An 18,698-nucleotide genomic window follows, 5' to 3' on the forward strand; every position below is an offset into this window, starting at 1 on the left:
ATACTGTATACACATGATGTGTTATGATGGTCTCAGGGGACACAATTGATTGTACCATCCACTCATGCAAACCAGACCACAGGTAGCTAAGAACTGGGACATGAAAAACAGTTTAGGATTAAAGGTTACATTTAGAAATACAGTGCTAAATTACTGGACTGAAAATGACTACAATGGAAGAATAAAGCTGCTCCCTTTTCTATTAATGGCATTTTGTGACAAGCACAATATATATTCAATTTAGAAAATGCTATTTAAAGAAATTCTCTATTAAAGAATTATTTTTCTGTCTAACAGAGATGATGATGAAAGTTCTTTTATATTTTTTCTTTTTTAAGACATAAACATCTCAGCTACAAAATAGTAAATCTACAATTAATTAAATACTTTGCTAATTATATGCTTATCATTATACACCACTAAAAAATGCTTTTCCTTTCTGAGCACTTTAATGCACCATTTTTACAGCTGAAAGAGTAATGTCATGTTTTCCTCTGGGGTTGGTTTGTTGCTGTCAAACAGGGCAAAGGAGATGGGTCTGCAGAGAGATCAAACTGAACAAAGGCATTTTTCCTTCCTCTTTGAGAGCTGTGCTCTATACTTTTAGCTTAAAGTGCCTAGTCCAGGACTACACAGTTCTGTCCAAGAACTTGTTCTTGAGGATTTCAGGCTTCCATGTGAAGGGCTGGGAGACCCTCACCAGAGCTGGACCTTCCAGGAGTTCCCAGTTCTACACTGGGCACGCTGACATCCTTGAGGCTCCCAGGTCCATGGCAGTCCCCTAGAAATGCTGTCCCTAATCTCAGAAGCCTCAAGCTTTCACCATCTGACAGCTTTCATTACAAAACCATGCTGAGCCATTTCCCACCTTACAGTTTCCTGGTTATTTCCTCAAGGAATCCTGATATGTGCAGGTGAGACACCATTGCAGTGTGTTTGGGATGGGGAAGGTCAGTGGGGACACACTGTCCCAGCCACAATTTAATCCTGCTTGCAGAAGAGCATGTGCCACACCAGGCTGTATCCATGGCACAGCCATGGTATCCCTCACACAGCTGGACTTGGTGTTTTCCCTGTGTGTTTCCCTTGGTGTTTTACCTTATCTTATGAAGCTGACAACCTGACATGTATATTTATTGAATAATATATATCATAACAAAACTGCCTTCTTCTCTACAGCATCCTGAACTGCATCCTACGTTTCTAGAGCAAGATACAATCAGGGGAAAAAAACGAAGGAAATCACAGTAAGTGATACTGTGTTGTTAAGATTCTGGAACTGTGAAGGAGAAAAGATTTATTACTCCTTTCCATGAAAAGACGGTTCTTATCAGAAAACACTGACAACAACTCTATTCATGAACAAAAATATGGTTTTGTTGGTGTTATTTATTTGCGCTCCACTTACAGCAAGGTGTCTACTCAGAGAAAAGCACCAGATTCTTTATATATAAGTAAATAGTCCTAAGAGAATTCCATGCTTAACCTTAGACGAGGGAAAATTGTTAATATACAGTACAAAGGAAAAGCTGTCAAAGACAGAGTCAAAAGTACCCAAGAAAGCACAAATCAGAACACTTGCTTAGCAATATATAACCAGCAAGTTACCACTGTTATTTACATCTCTGAGCCTCTCCTCCCTCTCACCCTTACCCAGAGTGATACTCAGTGTGTGGCACTGTTGCCACATGTGGCATTAAGCCAGTGAGAAATCATAGCTAATGTTACATCAGTGAGATGATAGAAACAGAGATAAAGTATCTGGTTGAAGAACTAATTAAAATTTGAACTTAACTTTTACTTCATAGAAAGAGAGCAATCACTGCTGCTTTTTCTCACTCGAGAATGGAACACTCCATGTACACAGGCTTTGCAGTACTGTATTACTTTCTGAGTTCAGCCAGTAATGAGAGACTGTTTCCTGTTCCCACTTTTTGTCTACTGGACTTATTGCATTCATTTAAATTAAAACATAGAGTTTCTAAGTTGGTTTATTTAAGGTTATCATCACCAAAGGAATTAACCTCTCACTTCTGTAGTTCTTGTGTGGTTTGGTGTTGCTTCGCTTTGCAGTGGTTGCATAAAGCCACGCAATCCACAGACATTCCTTTTTGTACTTAAAATACCAATGTGCTGTGTGTACTGCAGGAGACATAAAGGTGAGACTCTTATCTGACCTCTGTGGATATGTTACTGTTCTTAGAAGGAATATGGATTATACATTTTTCTCCATGAATTTGCCCTAAGTTTGAAATTCTACCATTATACCCAATACCCTACAAAATGACCATTACTGACTATCTCACCTCTACTACTGCTAGCAGTGGATGCATCAATGTCACAGCAGTAAACCAGAGATTTATGGGTTTTTTGCAAACTGGGAGAAGAAAAAAAGGTTAAAAAGGCATGTAAAAAGAAAGTAAGGCTGATCTGAAGCAAGGAAAAAAACGAAACTAGGGATTAACAATGGACAGGTAATGAAGCTGTGGGACTACTGGGATGAGTTTATTGCCAGGGCGAAGTTAAATTACAACAAACTAATCTACATAAAAGGTCTTGGATTTCAAGTAAGCAAAGACAATAGTGTAAAAAACATGAATAGATCTATGGAGAATTTGGATGATGTAGGTGTTATAAGCACTCTGGACAAGAGGGAGTCATCTAATAGTGTGTACTGAGAGTGTCCAAAGACAATTTTAATCCTGCAAAGTCAATGTGGAAGTGAATTTGGCTTCTTCATAGTATTAGTTTAGTAATGTAATGACCACACAGACATTAAGCAAATATTTTGTTATATTAATAATATTTTTACAGATTAAAAAAGTTTAATGAGTACAATGTTTTCAGTAATTGCCTAAAGCAACCTAATAGTGCTTCCTGTTTAATACCTTCTATTCCCTACATATTAAAAAACTGCCATTCAGTATCACCTACATGGCAGAAACAACCATCCCAACACAGCTATCACAGGTGGAAGCAACTTCCACAGTTTCAGTTCAAGGTCATCCAACATAGCTGGCTTCAAGTTTTGCTTCCCATCTGGAAAGCCAGCAGTATCAGATCCTGGCAGATTTCCCAAAGAAAGTGTTTCATGATGGCAGTGGATGCTGTTTTATAGGCATTTTTCACAGGCATAGGCAGTAACCGTGGGTGATGTAACCTATGCTATTAATATTTACTGGGTCCAAACATGCTAATGCATTTTAAAATGCATGAATTTCGCACTACAAATGATTTTGAAGTTCGGTTTTGATCTGATTTGTATCACAGAGAGGTCTGAGGTTTTGCTGCCTGTCTCTGTCAGCTGAACTGAGCTAACACATGCATTATCCATTTTTACAATCATGTCTTTCAGCACAGTAGATTTCCATGCCCCCAGTGATGTGAATTCTACACTGCTGCTGAAGACACACACATCCATAGCAGTAACACATTAAATGTGCAACAAAGAGGATGCTGCCTTAGCAGCTCCCTCAGCTTTTAGGTCTGTTATCTCACCAGGAAAGAGGAAAAAAAAAGGAAGTGGGACAGGAGAATTAGGAAGGAAGAGAGAGTGTGCATGTTCTGAAGTGGTATGTTTGCTTTCTTTAACAGCACAGACAGATTGAACATTTACAGTTTGACCCAAAACTCTTTTTATAGTGAGCATTTTAAGAAATAAGCTGAGAGAAGCCTGAGAAGCAAATGAGGGGGAATGCTGGCAAGCTATAATCTGGTGCTTTTCCGTACATATTGTCTCCTTCATATCAATACATGCAGACTTCTCAGCTATTCTAAAAATAAACCCAGAAGAGCTGGAGATAGCATATGATGGCTTCAAGCTATATTTTCATTTCCTGGGCTGGCTGGAGATGGTCACAACAGCTCCTGGCATAATTTTATGAAATTTCATAGACTCAGAAGCATTGAAGGAGAGATGCTACAAACAGCCACAATTTCTACATAACATGGACAAATCCTGAGGAGGTTCATCCTAGGCACTAAGTGAGGCAGGGTCTCAGGACAAAAATAGGATTTGATAATGTAATTACAGACCAAATCACAGGGCATCTGCTCTGCTGTGACTGTGGCTGCCTGAGCTAAAATGGATTGTGCAACATAAATTGTGGCATTATCTAATTGAGGAAGGCTTGATTTTATAATCTGAAAATTGTTTCCATATAAACTTCAGGTAAATCTTCATAGCAAGCAGGTAATTCTTCATAACAAGCAGGTATTCAGCTGGAAATAAAAATTTCTTTTTATCCATAAAAAGAAAACCAAGAATTATCAGAATGCTGGTCTCTTTTAAAGTATACACTACAGGAAGAACCATTTCACTGTGGTATACAGCAAACATTCTGTTAAACAGATAAAAGAGTTCAGCTGCTTCCCTTGCTTTTCAAATCAAAAAATTTCACAGGATAGCTAAGTATATACTGTCACACATCTAATTTTATTGAGCTCCACCCAGCAGAATTAAAAAGCTGTGTTCTGCAATAAAGAAACATCACAAATTTGAAAAACAGAGATGTCAATTAGAGTTTCTGTACTGTATGCTTTTGTTTCACTTCAGAGTTCCACAAAGTCACACTGCTTAAATGTATCTTTATGTGATCACACTTTGTCTTTAAGCACTTTAGTTTTTTATTACTGAAATGAGGTCTCACATGATGTATACTGCACTAGAAAGGGATTTCCACTTCTCTCTGCAAGGCAGAGACAAAAGAGTGTACAAAGGACTGCAAAGCAGTACAAATAAGAGAAAAATCACATGTATTGAAACTGCATAGACATTTCTGCCTTAACACTTTTTGCCGTTTCACTTTTAAACAGGGTAAAACTTGTTTCCAGTGTTCTCAGATTGTTTTTTCTATATTTTGAGGAAGTTTTTTTACTACAGTGGTAGGCAGACTATGGCAATATCTGTATTTGTCTAAGAGTGAACACAAGTATTCCCCTCCAACAGTGAATTCTTGGTCTGTCACTATAAAAAAATATGTGTTGCTCTGTGGGGCTGGGGACAGCACATCATTTGTGGGCCTGGTACAGAGATGTGGTGAAATTCTAACAGATATCTTCCGCATTTTAAAATAATTCTGATGGATATTAGTACATGTGTTTGTTGTTCACCAGCCGGGAATGATGCAATTTCTGGAAGCTGTCAGCAGCTGTCTGTCAGATTGTTTCATTTTCAGAGCTGTGCCCCGTAGACTGCACTGAGGTCAGGTTTGGACAGGGGTACATGGCCCTCTTGGGTGCTACACTTGGGGTGATCTGAGCAAGTGAGTGGTTTTATTGAAGAACAGCTAGAGAACACGTGCATTTAACAGCCCTGCGTCCAAATACTCCCCCGTTTTCACAATGGCCTTCAGGAACCATCTCACCATTGCTCTGCAGCCTCCCACGAGAGCCAGGAGCACTGGAGGTGGCTGCTGGAAAACCACATTTTTTTGAAGGCCACAGCTGGCAGCCCACAGCCCCCTGTGCCACAGAGCCCAGCAGACAATAAGGGCAGCGCACAGAGTTTGGAAGGAAGGATAAAAACTGCCCAAAGCTGTTGCGGGAGGGTGTGTCAGGGGCAGGGTCCCTGCAGTGCCCCACAGGCAGAGCAGCCATTTTGTGTGGCTCATTTTCACCTGTGAGGGTGAGAGGTTTGCACAGCCTGGAGTGGCTCTGCAGTGGAAGGGCCCTATGAGGGACTCCTTCTAAGTTTTAAAAATAAAGTGTACCCCTTAGTAAAAGAATTTTTGCTGCCCTTTCCCTTATTTAGCCAGAATAATAAAACTGCAGGCAAGTGATGTATTTTTATCTGGTGACTGACTGCAGTATTACTGAGTTACTGTTCCTTACTGTCCAAATCTCTTTCTAAAGGTGGAAAAATTCTTCCTGAGGAGATTAACCTTTCTGTTGATGGTCCAGAGCAAAGACCGTGAGTAATTTTAATATCCAGTAGAGCACAAAGCAACTTGCTTATTCACAGTATGACTTGCAAAGAGGTGGAGGGAAATTCAGAAACTAAAAAAAACTCCAAGTTTTGATGTTTTAACTCAATTACAGAAATGCATGTGAATTTTTTTTCAAATGTAATTGAAATTTTCCTCACTTTGATTTTTGAAAACTGAAAATCTGGGTTAGTTGAATTAATGGTATGTTTGACAGACACAGGCTAACAGATGAGACACAGAGCCTGCTTGGATATGTGTGAGAAAAAAATCCCCACATATAGTTTTGTCTGGTTTTTTTGAATGTTACTCTGTTCCACTTCTTAAGCCTAAAGCTATTAAATCCTTTTATACTTAGGTTTAATTCCACTGACTGATTCTCAAATACTTTACAACTTGCTTTGAAATAATGACGATTAAGTATCTGGCTTTTTTTGCTTCACCATCCCACTCTTTATTTCACCCTGACCGAGTGACTCTTCTAGCGATGATGAACTGTTCAGTAAAGATTTTATTTAGATACTGAAGTGTCACCAACTGTGAATGCTGTAGTGTAACATTTGTAGAGTGATGCATGAGCAACAGGTTTCATTTTATCCATTTTGTTGTCCTACAGACTTCATTAATCAGGCTGCACAGGGCTCTGAGCAACCTGATCTAAATGCAGATGTCCCTACTCATTGCAGGGTGTTGGACTAGACAGCCTGTAAAGGTCCCTTCCAACTCAAACTGTTCTGTAATTCTATGTTTTTCTAAGGACTCCCTCATGTAGTGTTCGTATCACTTGAAGAGAGACATGTGCTGTACAGATCACAGCTGAGGAACTGCCAGAGAGAGAACACTATATTATCTCACATAGCAGGAATAGGTTTTACTAGTTCACACACAGAAGCGTGAAAATTGCAAACCAACTCCAGGGCCACTGAATACCTAGAGCTTGCTAGGGTTTTTTTTCATTTGGGTTTGTTAGGGTTTTTTACTGGCTGATATGCTATCCTGGAGCAGTTCTCTGCCACATGTGTTTCGTTTGGGCATTTTGCCGACATAACAGTTTAAGATGTGTTGTTGCAGAGCTGTTTTAAACATCAGTACCAGTGAGTTTTATTATTATCCCATCTCGATCTTCTTTGTGCATCTTCTTCAAGGAAAACAGTAAATTCAATTAGCAGCCTTAGAGCGTTCCTTTCACAGATTGAACCTGCATCACTACAACACGGGAAGAGCTTGCTGATTTCCAGCAGCAGCAGGTCTAGCTTGCAGTGTTTTGTTTTCTTAGTGTTGAGTGTGAGTATTTTTAAACACAGTGTCTGTGCCGTGAAGAGTTGTAGTTGCTGGTGTGTGTAAGTATTGCTGACAGGCTGTGCGTGCCTCTGACAGGAGGGAGCCATGGCCACTGTTAGGGTTGGTGACACATTCCGAGCACAGCTACGATGTATCTTCTCCCAGGAGAAGCGGGATCTGACTACATGTGAATAAAAAGATCAGTCATACAGACAGACAGTCAGAAGAATGAACCATTACTTCAAAAAATGTAGCTAGAAATGTAAGCCGTGGCTGGATGCATGATACAGAATTATTTCATTGTGTCCATGCTTTTATAAGAACTAAAAAATGCCCAGTTTAACTCAAGAGAATTTCTATTCTGTTGCTAACAGCATGAGGGGAAAAAAGGAGAATACAAACATACCACACATTTTTCTCTCTATTACCATGTATGTGTTTTATCCTTTTTTTATAACTGAAGAAAAAGCTAAAGCAGTTGCAAGAACTAAAGAGATGTGGTTCTCATTAAAGCTGGTCTGGAACTCCGTGGCCTGAGCATAGGTGTAGTGCTGCTCGTTAGCAGTGTTCAAAGTCGAGTCTGCCTTAAACCTGTCTGAGGCAGCTCTTTTGGTTTCTTGTGGTTGGTTGTATAGGTCATTCCCAGGAGAATCTAGTCCTGTCAGAAGAAATCAATTACTAAAATTCATGACCTACATACAGACTTCTGGTCTTGGGACAGTGGCATTGCATTACTTCAGGAATCAACTGGAAAAAAAATATGGCCACGTATAAAGTCTTTCACGACGTGTCTATGTATTAGAATGTATGTAATTTTCTTTATTAAACATATACAAATCTTGGACCACTGAGGTAACCATGACTTGTGCTGTTAATCTCAGCAAGAAGTCACTAAATACATTTGGTATTAAAAGATGTTTGTCATTGAAGACAAATGCAGCCAAGTCCCTCTGTCAGTATAAACTGTCCAGCATGAAAGGCAGTAAAGAACGGGTGCTGCTGTATTGCTTGGGTATCACTAGCAACATGCTTCTCTCTTGTCAGGAATAAATTGCAAAAACATTTTTAAGAATTAGATAAAGTCAAATGAACTATTTTTTTGACTCCTAAAAGCTATTAAGGGAAGCACGTTCTAATTCTGAAGGTCTTTGTTAGTGAGAGAGGCTGAAGAACTTGGCTGTTGTAAATGGGTGCAGAAAGATGGGAAGCCTACACAGGGTGGGAAAAGTCATGATCAGTGAAGCCCTGGTTTGCAGGTAGAGTCCCAGTGCAGAGACAGATGCTATCTCACCACTTCATTCGGTGGCATTAACAAACTGAATTTAACTGCCTCAAGGATTAATGAGCAGTATCAGGATGTTCTGCCACAGAGCAGGGAGCAGCTGGGCTTGAAAGCTGTGTGAATATCCCTGGAAAAGTGGTCATCTTGGCTTGTTGCAGCTGAGGGAATGAGAGGGTCTGTGGCAGTGTCACAGACCTCGGTCCCTCTTGCTGAAGACAGTGGTGGCAGCAACAACCTTGACTTTCCGTGACTTAGAAAGGACAGACTGGGGCCATCTCTGGCAGTGGCTGCCTCTGTCCCTTGCCTGCTTTGTCAGTACCTGGGGCCAAGCCTTGTGGGGCCTCCGATGCTCAGAAGAGCTTTCCTGCCTCAGCCACTGAACGGCTGGGAATGCTCCTGGGCAGCTCCAGGCAGTGTGTTAGGAGGAGACTTAAGGCAGGAAGGGAACTGTTGCACAGTAGGAACGTCGGTTCTATTCCCCTTTCAATAAGCAATCTCTTCTGTGTTAAATCCCTTACTCAAACACCTGCTAGGCAATACAGAGTAAAGAGTGGGAGCATGGGGAAATGAAAAGAACAGACTGGATACCAGAACAAACAGAACAATCGCTCTCATTCACTGGGACAGTTTATTTCAGCACTTTGTTTGACATAGAAAATGTCAGGAGAAGTGCAGGGTCAATGATGAGGCTTCTTCCGGATTAAATTTATGTACAAACCAATAACCAAGTAGTTATTTGACTGTCAGGAGCAGGTGTGACAAAACCTTTCCTGTTTACTTTATTTATACCACTTCAGCATTATTAAAGGTCAGTACCACTATTACCAGTCCTTATCTCCAGAGGTGTCTAAGCAGTGATTCTGGGCAGAAGTCTTCTGGATAATACTCAAAGACAGATGTCTGTGCTGTTTGTGGGTGTGGTTTTCAACTTCCAGCAGTGCAAGTCAGGGCAATAAAATTAACCTCCAGGTGTAACAGTCGAAGTACTTTGTACTTTAGCATGAGAAAAGAGCAACTGAATTTTTTCAGACTACTGAAGCTTCATTAACACCAAGGGTCTGAGTTCAGCAGGTTTTAGATCTACTGAAGTTCTTGGACTGTCAGCAAAGGCATTAGTTTCTGACCTCAGATACTCACAGACAGAGGAGACTTCAAAATAATATACTTCTTATTAATAAGTAAGTCCTAATCTTCCAAATTCAATTATTTAGGTATATAAACCTACTGACTTCATCATCAGAACTGAATTTATATTCTTGAACCTTCAGTGAGGATCCTATTCCTGACCTTTTTGGCAGTTTTGAGAATCTCTCTTGGAGTATAGCTATTTAATTTGATATATCACAATGTGTTTTGTGTTCATAACTTAATGCCTTCCATTTAACAAATGTCAAACCTTGGCTGCTATTAGTGCAGAACACAGTGTGCTCTCTTGCAACATGAACTGTCTAAGACCACTAATGAAGTGAGGAATAAAGCCTGAATTAGGTTAGACTGTGGAAGGTCCAAATCCCCTACCTGTTGATATTTTGTTCAGACAAATATCCTTCCCACAAAGGACTGAAATCAGGCATGAAAATATTCTCTCTAGACACATACTTTGCTAAAGGTTCCTTTTGTAAGTAATAGATCTGCAAATCATGCTGAATAAAAAAAGTAATTTCCTTTGCAACTACAAAAATCATTTCCCAACGGCATTTTGCAAGTGCTCACCTAACTGGGATGCTCTTTATCTTTCTCCCTTTTAAATGTCAAGGAGATAAAAGCCTTCTAAATAGCACTCTTTCCTATTTTGATTAATTTTGCATAGTGTTTTCCCAGAAGTATTGATACTTACATAAACCTGAGTTCTGATTCTCTTCTGACTAAGACTTCCCGAAGTCTCTGGATCTTTGCCATCTCGAGCTCAATTTCCTCAGGCATCATTGTTGTTTCAGCCATTGAAATGATGTCAAGTTGATCTGTGTGTGAAAGCAGAGAAAATGAATTAAGCTAGTCAAGCTGTCTTAATGGTGTTTTTTAGGAATGTAAATTAAATCACAGAGCTATCTGATTATGGGGTAATTAATACAAGCAGTAAAAAATATTCTAGCTGAGTGCTATGTTGACTGGTTTTCTCTACTGTTTTGCTTATTACTTTCAATGTAACCATTTTGAAGTGAAAGAATCCCTAAGCCAAAGTGACAGTCATTTTGTTAGTCACACCTCTAAGAAATCCCAACCCCGTACATAACTACAGCTACAGCTATCCCCACCTGATATCACTCAAACTGAAGAAACAGCTGCAAAACTCACTCTGAACAATTACTTGCAACTCTGAAGAGTCCTGTCTTGGTGCAGACAATGTAAACAGATGAATGTTTCCATCTTTAATTCTTATAACCCTTTATGCCATTCCACTGTCTTGAGCAAAAGTTAAAGCCCAGCCCCACTAGAGAGGAGCCAAGGCTGTGATTGGAAATGCTTAATCCTGCAAGGGGCTGAGTGCTCCTTACAAGGGCATTGAAATCAGTTGAAGAGACAAAAAGCACTTTTTTGTAATTACTTGACAACTGGTAAGGTCAGGGCGCTCCTATGATTATTTCTCAATTTCTCTATAATTGATGTATTACCGCTGTAGTCCAGAGAGAAACACGGCTATCAACTGTGTTCCCTGAAGGTAGAAGGATATGATTTATATAAGGTGGGTTTGGGAAAGGGTAACTTGGCCTCTGGAAAACCCTATTCCAAGGGTTCACCATATTTGACCTTCATGTTAAACAAGAATTTAGAGACTGAAAAATAGAGTGCCTGCCTGTTTTGGTACCCAAATGGAGAGATATCCCTGAAAGAAGGTCTGTTTCAGCTGTATTGATTTAAAAAAAAGGCAAAATGGAGAGGCCAAAATGTACTCAACATGATTATGCAGAAAATAGAAAACAAAAAGCATCAGAAAAAAAGCTGTTCAATTAATTGAGACAAATTCTGAAGTCCCTCATGACAGACTAATCACAAAGAGCTGAGAAGAATTTCTGACAGAAACTTAGAGTAGGAATGAAACTACAAAGTCTCCACACACACAGGCCCTGCATGAGCTTAGTTCACAGAGACCTGTTCTCCCAAAATGGAAGCTAAGTGAAAAAAGATATATACTATAAAGAAAATACATTTCTCTTGAATTTAAAAATATATAAAATATATTTTTTTAAAGTTATCCTGCTAGTATTGTCTGAAAGTTTTGGCTTCACCTGTTAATGAAGAAAGTGGGAGAAAAGAATACTAAAAATCACTTTTTTTTCTTCAAGATAACAGAATCTTAAAGAAAAAAGCGAGACAGATTTTGAAACATCTCTCATGAGGGAACAACCATTTTTCACTGGTTGTTTTAAAACTCAGATTGCAAAACTGGTGTGTAAAGTAAGGTTATCTTGTGTGTCTGAACACCCAAATGCTGCCTGTAGAAGATTGATTCTCCTGTTAGAAATCATTGTGCCTGTTGGGGTATATTTAGTTGATGTGTAGCCTGGATGTCTTGAGGTTTGCATGGGCCCATCTCTCATTTTCACTGCTTACAGCACAACTGGCTGTGGTGCAAATTTATTTGCCAAAAATCTAAGCAGGAGATAAGAAGTTATTCTGATGCTACCATGAATTGAAACCAATAATACTGGTAACTCAAGGATAAACCATAAATATATTTCACATACCTACATATTACAAAATGAGTTCTCGAGAGCTCAGAAAACAAAACAAACAAAAAAACCCAACTAATTTAATTGCACTCTGCAACTCTAGCTGTAAATTCCCCAGGGTTACCCCTTGGGTCGGGTCAGCTACCATACTGTGAGTTCAATAATTCAGGAGAGGAACCATGAACAAGCCTTATGCCCTCATAATGTGCTTAAAGCCAGCACAAGAATTAGTGTGACAAGCAGAGTCTACTCTGCCCCCCTGCAGCACAGTCAGAGATCCTCCTTCACATCCCACTCAACGTGTGCTTGAACCAGAGAAAATATTTTTGAGAACGATCCAAAATTATGCAGTGTTTTCAAGAGAATCAGAAATGTAAGCAAGGCAGCAGGAGCTTGAAAGAGAAGGGAAGTAGAGATTGTTAGATATTAGTTCACAACTTGTCTGCAAACTCAGAGATGTAGCTGAACAATGCAGCAGAGCACAGGGGTGAGGACACGGCCCTGAAGAGGAGGTCAGGATTCCCCTTCACACCTTCACCACTGTGATCCTCACAAATCACCAGTCTGTGTCTGAATTTCTCTTCTAAATGGTGGATAACTGGCCTGTCTGGCAGCAGCTGTGCTGAAGGATAATTAATTATTTTTCATAAAATGGTTTGAGCTCCTCCACTCAGGAAGACTATGTTAACATCATTGGGCCTTTAAGTAAAGCTTTAACTCTGTCCCAGAGAGGAATGACACCTCTAGTGCTTTGAGACATGATTCAGAAATTTCTCACTTTTCATAAAAGAAAGAAAATAACATTTCATTTTATTTAAAGCAGACATGCAGTAGTCAACTATTTTTGGGCATATGTTGTTATTAAGCTTTTTTTCTGGTAATGACACAAAATTCATAAAGCAAAAGTGCAGACAACACTGCGATCAGTCACAGTTAGTGACAGTATGAAACTATTTTGTGTACTCTGCAATCTTCAGGATAATTTTCAGTGGCAAAGAAACAAGTAAAATAATAATACTGCATGCACAAAAAGATATTAGCATGAAAATAATTACTATATAGAAATAAAATTATCAAGCTATTAGATATAATGAGAGGGACTAAAGAAGTAAACCTGAAGTTATTTATGCATAATTTTGCTTCAATTTAAATGCAGACTGGTATAGTTACACTGAGTATTAACTTAATGATCACATTTCATCCCCGGTGCACCAGCCAGAAATAGAACAGTAGCCAGTTGTTTTGAAAAGCAACAAAAAAATAAAATGCCTATTAAGTCAATAACTGCAAAGAAAACTTAAGAAGAAGCCTGCAATGAGAACTGGGAGAATGCATTACACCTGGTGTCAATAGTTTCAGACACATTAATAAGGGATGCTGTGAAGAAGCAGTAATTACAGCAAAAATCCTGCTGCTGTCACTCGGTGTGGGCACTGATGACTGTGAGTGGGAGGAGCTCACTGTGCTCTACAACCATTAGTGGTTTAATTGTAATCTAGGGGGTTTATTATTGTCAACTTTGTAAAAGAGAGAGGCTTGGAGAAGGTGAGGTGTATCAGTGACACAAAGGGTCTCAAATCTACGCTGTAGGAATCCAAACCTCTGTCACTGTTACCCTCATGGTCGCCACATACTGAACCTCTACTCCATGAAGACCCCAAGCAGTGTGCAGGCAACCTGCAGCCTAAAGGCAGGAAAAGCTGAGGGGTGAGTTGCTTATGGAGACACAGCAACTCTGTGGCAGAGCCAGTATAGGACCTGATGGATCAGGGGATCCCCTCGGGACACTGTTTATCCTTTTCTTGCTGTGAATCTGTTGCTGTTGGAAACTATCAGTCACTCAGCCTTGAGGAGTCATCTCAGTCGAATGATAAGACAAGAGCTCCAACACAGGTTAAAGGTAACAGCCTGGCTACTCTGCCACTTTTTTTTTTCATCTTTGACAAGGATGAACCATCTCAAATGAGACTCTGTGTTTGTTCAGCCCATGACTGCTGAGAGCTCTTTAAAGGCCTGCAGCACAGATGAGCTGCACGGCTTCTCTAACATGGACACCAACCTGGCTGTTCAGCCCACTCAATTACAGTGCTTCAGCTGAAAATTATTTCAAGTCTTTGCTCTGAATTGGATTTAAACTGAGCAATTTGAGGCCTATTTCTACTCCCTTAAATCATCCAATAATAAGATAATCTTTGTTAAAAAACTGTTAATGGATAAGTTTCGTTACAAATCCGGGTCAGCACTTTTGGGGCTTTCTCAAGAATTCAGTGAAATTCTCAAAATAATTCTTTTTCAATGAAGTATATTAAATTCTAATAGAGCACACACAGTAAGTAAACTCTTAATGCTGTTTCATGCATCAAAATCAAGACTTTCAAGATCACTATTAGTTGATAAGACAAAGCGTAAGTAAGCAGGAGACAGGTCAGAGATGGATGAAGAGAGAACCATAGTGCAACTCAAAACCAGCACACTTGGTGGAAATTGAAATAGTTGCATAATGCAGAAAAATAAAATCGTTATAGTACAAAATATTCCAGATAAAAAAATGTACATGTGAAAAGAATCATTATTATTCCTGTAGTTTGTCACTAGCATGTCACCTGGAGGCACAAACGACTGGTCTTGCAGCCAGATCTTTTACTATACCTTTTACTGTTGCTTCAAAAGTATTCAGAATTGGTTTTTTTTTCCTGTTGGATTTAACCCATCTGGAGCAGGATGCAGTGGCCAATAACTAACTTGTGTAGAAAAAAACACCCTACACCTAATTGCTTATTCCTAATCTAGCCTGCTGCAGCATTCTATTACTGTGAATCCTAACAATTATTAAATTTGGCATGTGTGTAGAACAGCACTTAATCAATGCTTTATGATGGAATTACCATACAAATATAGCTAGTAGCTAAACACAATACAAACAGCTGCAATGTATTTTGTTCCTGGGTTCCCCAGGAGGCAAAAAAATGTTGTGCAATTTAAAGTAGCTGGACTGGGGGAAGGGGAAAAGGGCAACACCAGTGTGGAAGTGATCTGATTATCATGGTGCTGAGCACATCTCACCACTCCTGCTGGTTTGGCTGCCTGGGCTCAGTTGGTTTGGACATGGTGCAGGTGTGTGGCCTTGAGAAGCCTCAGCAGAGGCTCCCCTCCTTTAGCTCAGAGGCAGATTTACAAGCTGAGTCTGGCCCTCGGACCCTGTTCCCCGCTGAGGACCTGAATTTGATTTCTCACTTTACCTTGGGCCTGCCTCGTACTGGAGATATGCCTGGAGATCTGGGCTGTGGCTGACCCTGGTGACTGGCACCAGACCTGCTCTGTTTTCCTTGCTCAGATCCCCTTGCCAGGGAGGAAACTGTCCTTGCCCTGCCTGCTGTGCCATGACTCAGCACAGGGTTTGTCTGTCAACCCTTCCTGTACCCAACACTGGTCCTCCATGGACAGTGGTTAATGGAAACACTCATGACTGCAGTGAGCCTTGGACAAGGAGGTAATCTTGGAGCCCTGAAATATTGGCTGAAACCAGGCATCATTTTCGCCAGACAGCAAGGCACCTAGAAATCCCAAAGCTGTTTTCTTCACATGCTCCATGTCTCAGAGTAAACCCCTGGGCTGGCTGATTCCTCTTACAGCTTGGCTCTGCAACAGGCAGCTGTGAAATCTGGCAGCTCCAGGGAACCCTTGGCAGGAAGGATTTAGAGATGCATACTGAAAGCTGATTAAATGCCAGGATCTCTGGGAATGTCATGGTCATCAAACATCCTGGTCATCAAATATCCCTGCTTCTGAACTGTCATTTGGGGAAGGAGAAAGAGGAGACAGGGGACTTTTCTGATTCATGGGGAATTCGTGGTGCATCTGTGCTTCCAGTAAAGCTGAGGTACAAAGACCTGGCCACCTCAGCTTCGTGCTGTGCTCTGCAAAGATCACTCATGTTCTGAGATAAGGAGCAGATAAGGAGATAAGGGACTAGAGCAGTCCCTTCACATCTGGGTTCCATTCAGAAGCTCCTTGGTCAAGAGATCAGAATTTCAAGTCTGTAAAGAGACACCCTGGTACAACCTGCAGAGAAGTACATCTCTCTGAGAGGATCAAAATGAATTATCCCACATTTAAACTTGCCATTTGTGGGAGGACAGGAAATCTTGCTTTCACAGTAATGGCTGGAATCACTGTTAAAATCACTGTTGCAGCAACAGCTGCAGTGGAAATATTTTTATTATGCAACTGGAGAGAATAAAAAATACTTTCTACCATCCCTTAGGATGAGATCTCCTTTTGCTGAGATTGCTTATGGAAATAGATTAATTTCTTTTGTAATAAAAATTAAAATCTTCTGATTGTAGGATGTAGTAACAGCATTAGTAAAGTTTAGAAAAGGCACAAGCAACCTAAAAAGACGTATTTATTATACAGCAAATACACCAATTTTTGAAGATTTTGTTTCAAATATGCTGTATCAATTCATCAACCTTTGGAAGAAGTCATGTATGGATACTATGATTCTTTCTTTTGATCTATTCATCTGCCTCTTTTCTTTCAGTATTTGGCCATCTCTCAGAATTCTTTAGTATTCAACACTGAATATCAAATATAATCTGTTTCTTTAATATATGAAATGTCTTCTTTCAGTTTTCTAATAATAGGCTACCATGACTTTTTTTATTATTTTGCAGGTGTCACCTATAACTTGCCCTTCCAGGCATGCAGCTATTTCTGCCTTTGAAGGAGAAGAATAAGTTTGAAAATGTCTTCGAAGTTCAGGTTTGGCTTTTCAGAAATGTGTTGGTTTTCTCTAAAACTGGCTAACAGCCTGATTAATTTTGTGGAGCTGGGCTGTGATGTGAAAGCCTTTAGTCACTGCTGGGGGAAAAAAAGCATGCAGAAAGAAGGAAAAATACTAAGACAGAACTGACATTCATAATTTTGTTGAATTCAACAGAATAATAATGAGTCTTTGAACCACCACATGATAACAAAAAAAACCCACCAGAGATCATTTGCCAGATCATTTCCTCCCAAGGTCTGTTAAATCATCTGATGTGACTGGAGATGGTCCTGTCAGCTGTGGTCTGAGTGTAAGAGCACAATTATAATATTGGGATTTATTTTGTCCAGGTCATGAATTTATTTTTTTGTTTAATTATCACAGATTTACAGCCTAGACATCTTAAAACCTGAGTTTCCACTTCAAAAGTGTCTCACTCACAATCTGCCCCACGACCCCATTTTAAAATTATGTGAGCAAAGAATATAAAAAGCACTGCATACAATTGCCCACTGCACTTCCAGAATCACTGCCCTGTCTGTTCCATATATAAGAGCCTCTGGTTATAAAAGGATTCTTTTAGTTGCTTATCCTGTATGTTCTTGTTCTTATTTCCAAGCTTTGACCTTTTATTTTTTATTATTTACCTTTGCAAAAAGCCTGTTGGCAGAAGTCTGTTCTTTTCCATGTCAGGATTTTCTCTATTGTGTCTCACTGAGATTTCTCTTGAAATATAAATGCCAGATTCACAATGTTGAATTTCAGCTCCTTCCTCTGACTCTGAAAGTCCTTTTGGTTTCTATGGTATTATACTCAAAGTATGGCACACAATGACTCCTGTCACATCTGCTGTAAGTGCCTGTAATTGCCCACTGCCCAAATAAGATTCTTAGCTGCTTTCCATCTTTTATGCTGCACTTCTGTAGAACAACTCATATTGCACTGAATAAAGCTGGTTCAAAAACTCAACCTGAAAGAGATCCTACTTTGAGTTTTCTCATTCAACTACATATTCCCAAGCAGAAAGAGACATTCAGTGGGAAAAGTGATTGCTAATTAAGGATGGTCTTCAGTACTTTGCTAACTAGAAGTTTTACAGTTAAATGATGGTTCCAACTTCCTAATTTTCTGCCCTTGCTCCCTATTTAAATAGATATACCAGCACAAGTCCATAATGATAAGATCTATAAAGATCCTGCCTCTCCCAAAAAAAGCAGCAATTAAATTGTCTTGTTTGTTATCCTGCAAAATTTATAAGCAGTAATTATTCTTCGCTTTGTTTTTTGTCAGTTTATGACAGTTCCAGTTTCCTAAGTGGGTAATTATGCAACCCTTTAATCTTACACTTCCCCCAGGAAAAAGATCTCTCTAGTCTTAAGAAACTGCTCTGTGCACAGCAGACTTTATTTTGGTTGTAATGATATCCTGAAGAAACAGCTCATCTGGCAGTAGCTGTTCATCCTGCTCTGACAATGAAGACCCTGTGAATCAGCATCAGGCTGGAGTTCTTGTAGAAATTTAACGTGATGCATAGGTCTTAATGTGATATTCAGACAATGTGTATCTTCAAATCTATACTGCTGTCCTATATTTGCATTATAAACTCCATTCCTTTTACTTACACTTAAGCTTTCAGATTTCAGCATTCTCCTGACTCGGTGCTGTCAAAATTGGGGCATTCATTTCCTTGTGGTGATGGAGATTTTGGTTAGCCAGGAGGAAAGGACTGTTTATGCTAAATGATAATTCTGGTGTAAAATTAAGCAGAGATA

The 18,698-nt window shown here is 39.7% G+C and overlaps 1 protein-coding gene and 1 long non-coding RNA gene across 3 annotated transcripts in view; one reads left to right on the top strand and one right to left on the bottom strand.

Moving 5' to 3' along the window:
- CUNH16orf45 (chromosome unknown C16orf45 homolog) overlaps positions 1–18,698 on the bottom strand; it is a 50,389-nt gene that overhangs the window by 15,245 nt on the left and 16,446 nt on the right. Inside the window, exon 2 of the mRNA XM_027654860.1 lies at positions 10,325–10,448. Coding sequence (XP_027510661.1) covers positions 10,325–10,448 — 124 coding nt within the window. The remainder of the gene's footprint in view (positions 1–10,324; positions 10,449–18,698) is intronic.
- LOC113952602 lies at positions 2,860–18,493 on the top strand. Of its 2 annotated transcripts, XR_003529603.1 has the most exons (4): positions 2,860–3,572; positions 5,854–5,911; positions 16,835–16,922; positions 18,282–18,493. It is a non-coding gene; the product is annotated as an uncharacterized LOC113952602 (long non-coding RNA). The 2 variants fall into 2 exon arrangements; XR_003529602.1 differs by lacking the exon at positions 18,282–18,493 and having other exon boundaries at positions 16,835–18,056.

Source organism: Corapipo altera, unplaced genomic scaffold (assembly GCF_003945725.1).
Source record: "Corapipo altera isolate COAL_440 unplaced genomic scaffold, ASM394572v1 98, whole genome shotgun sequence".
NCBI lineage: Eukaryota > Metazoa > Chordata > Aves > Passeriformes > Pipridae > Corapipo > Corapipo altera.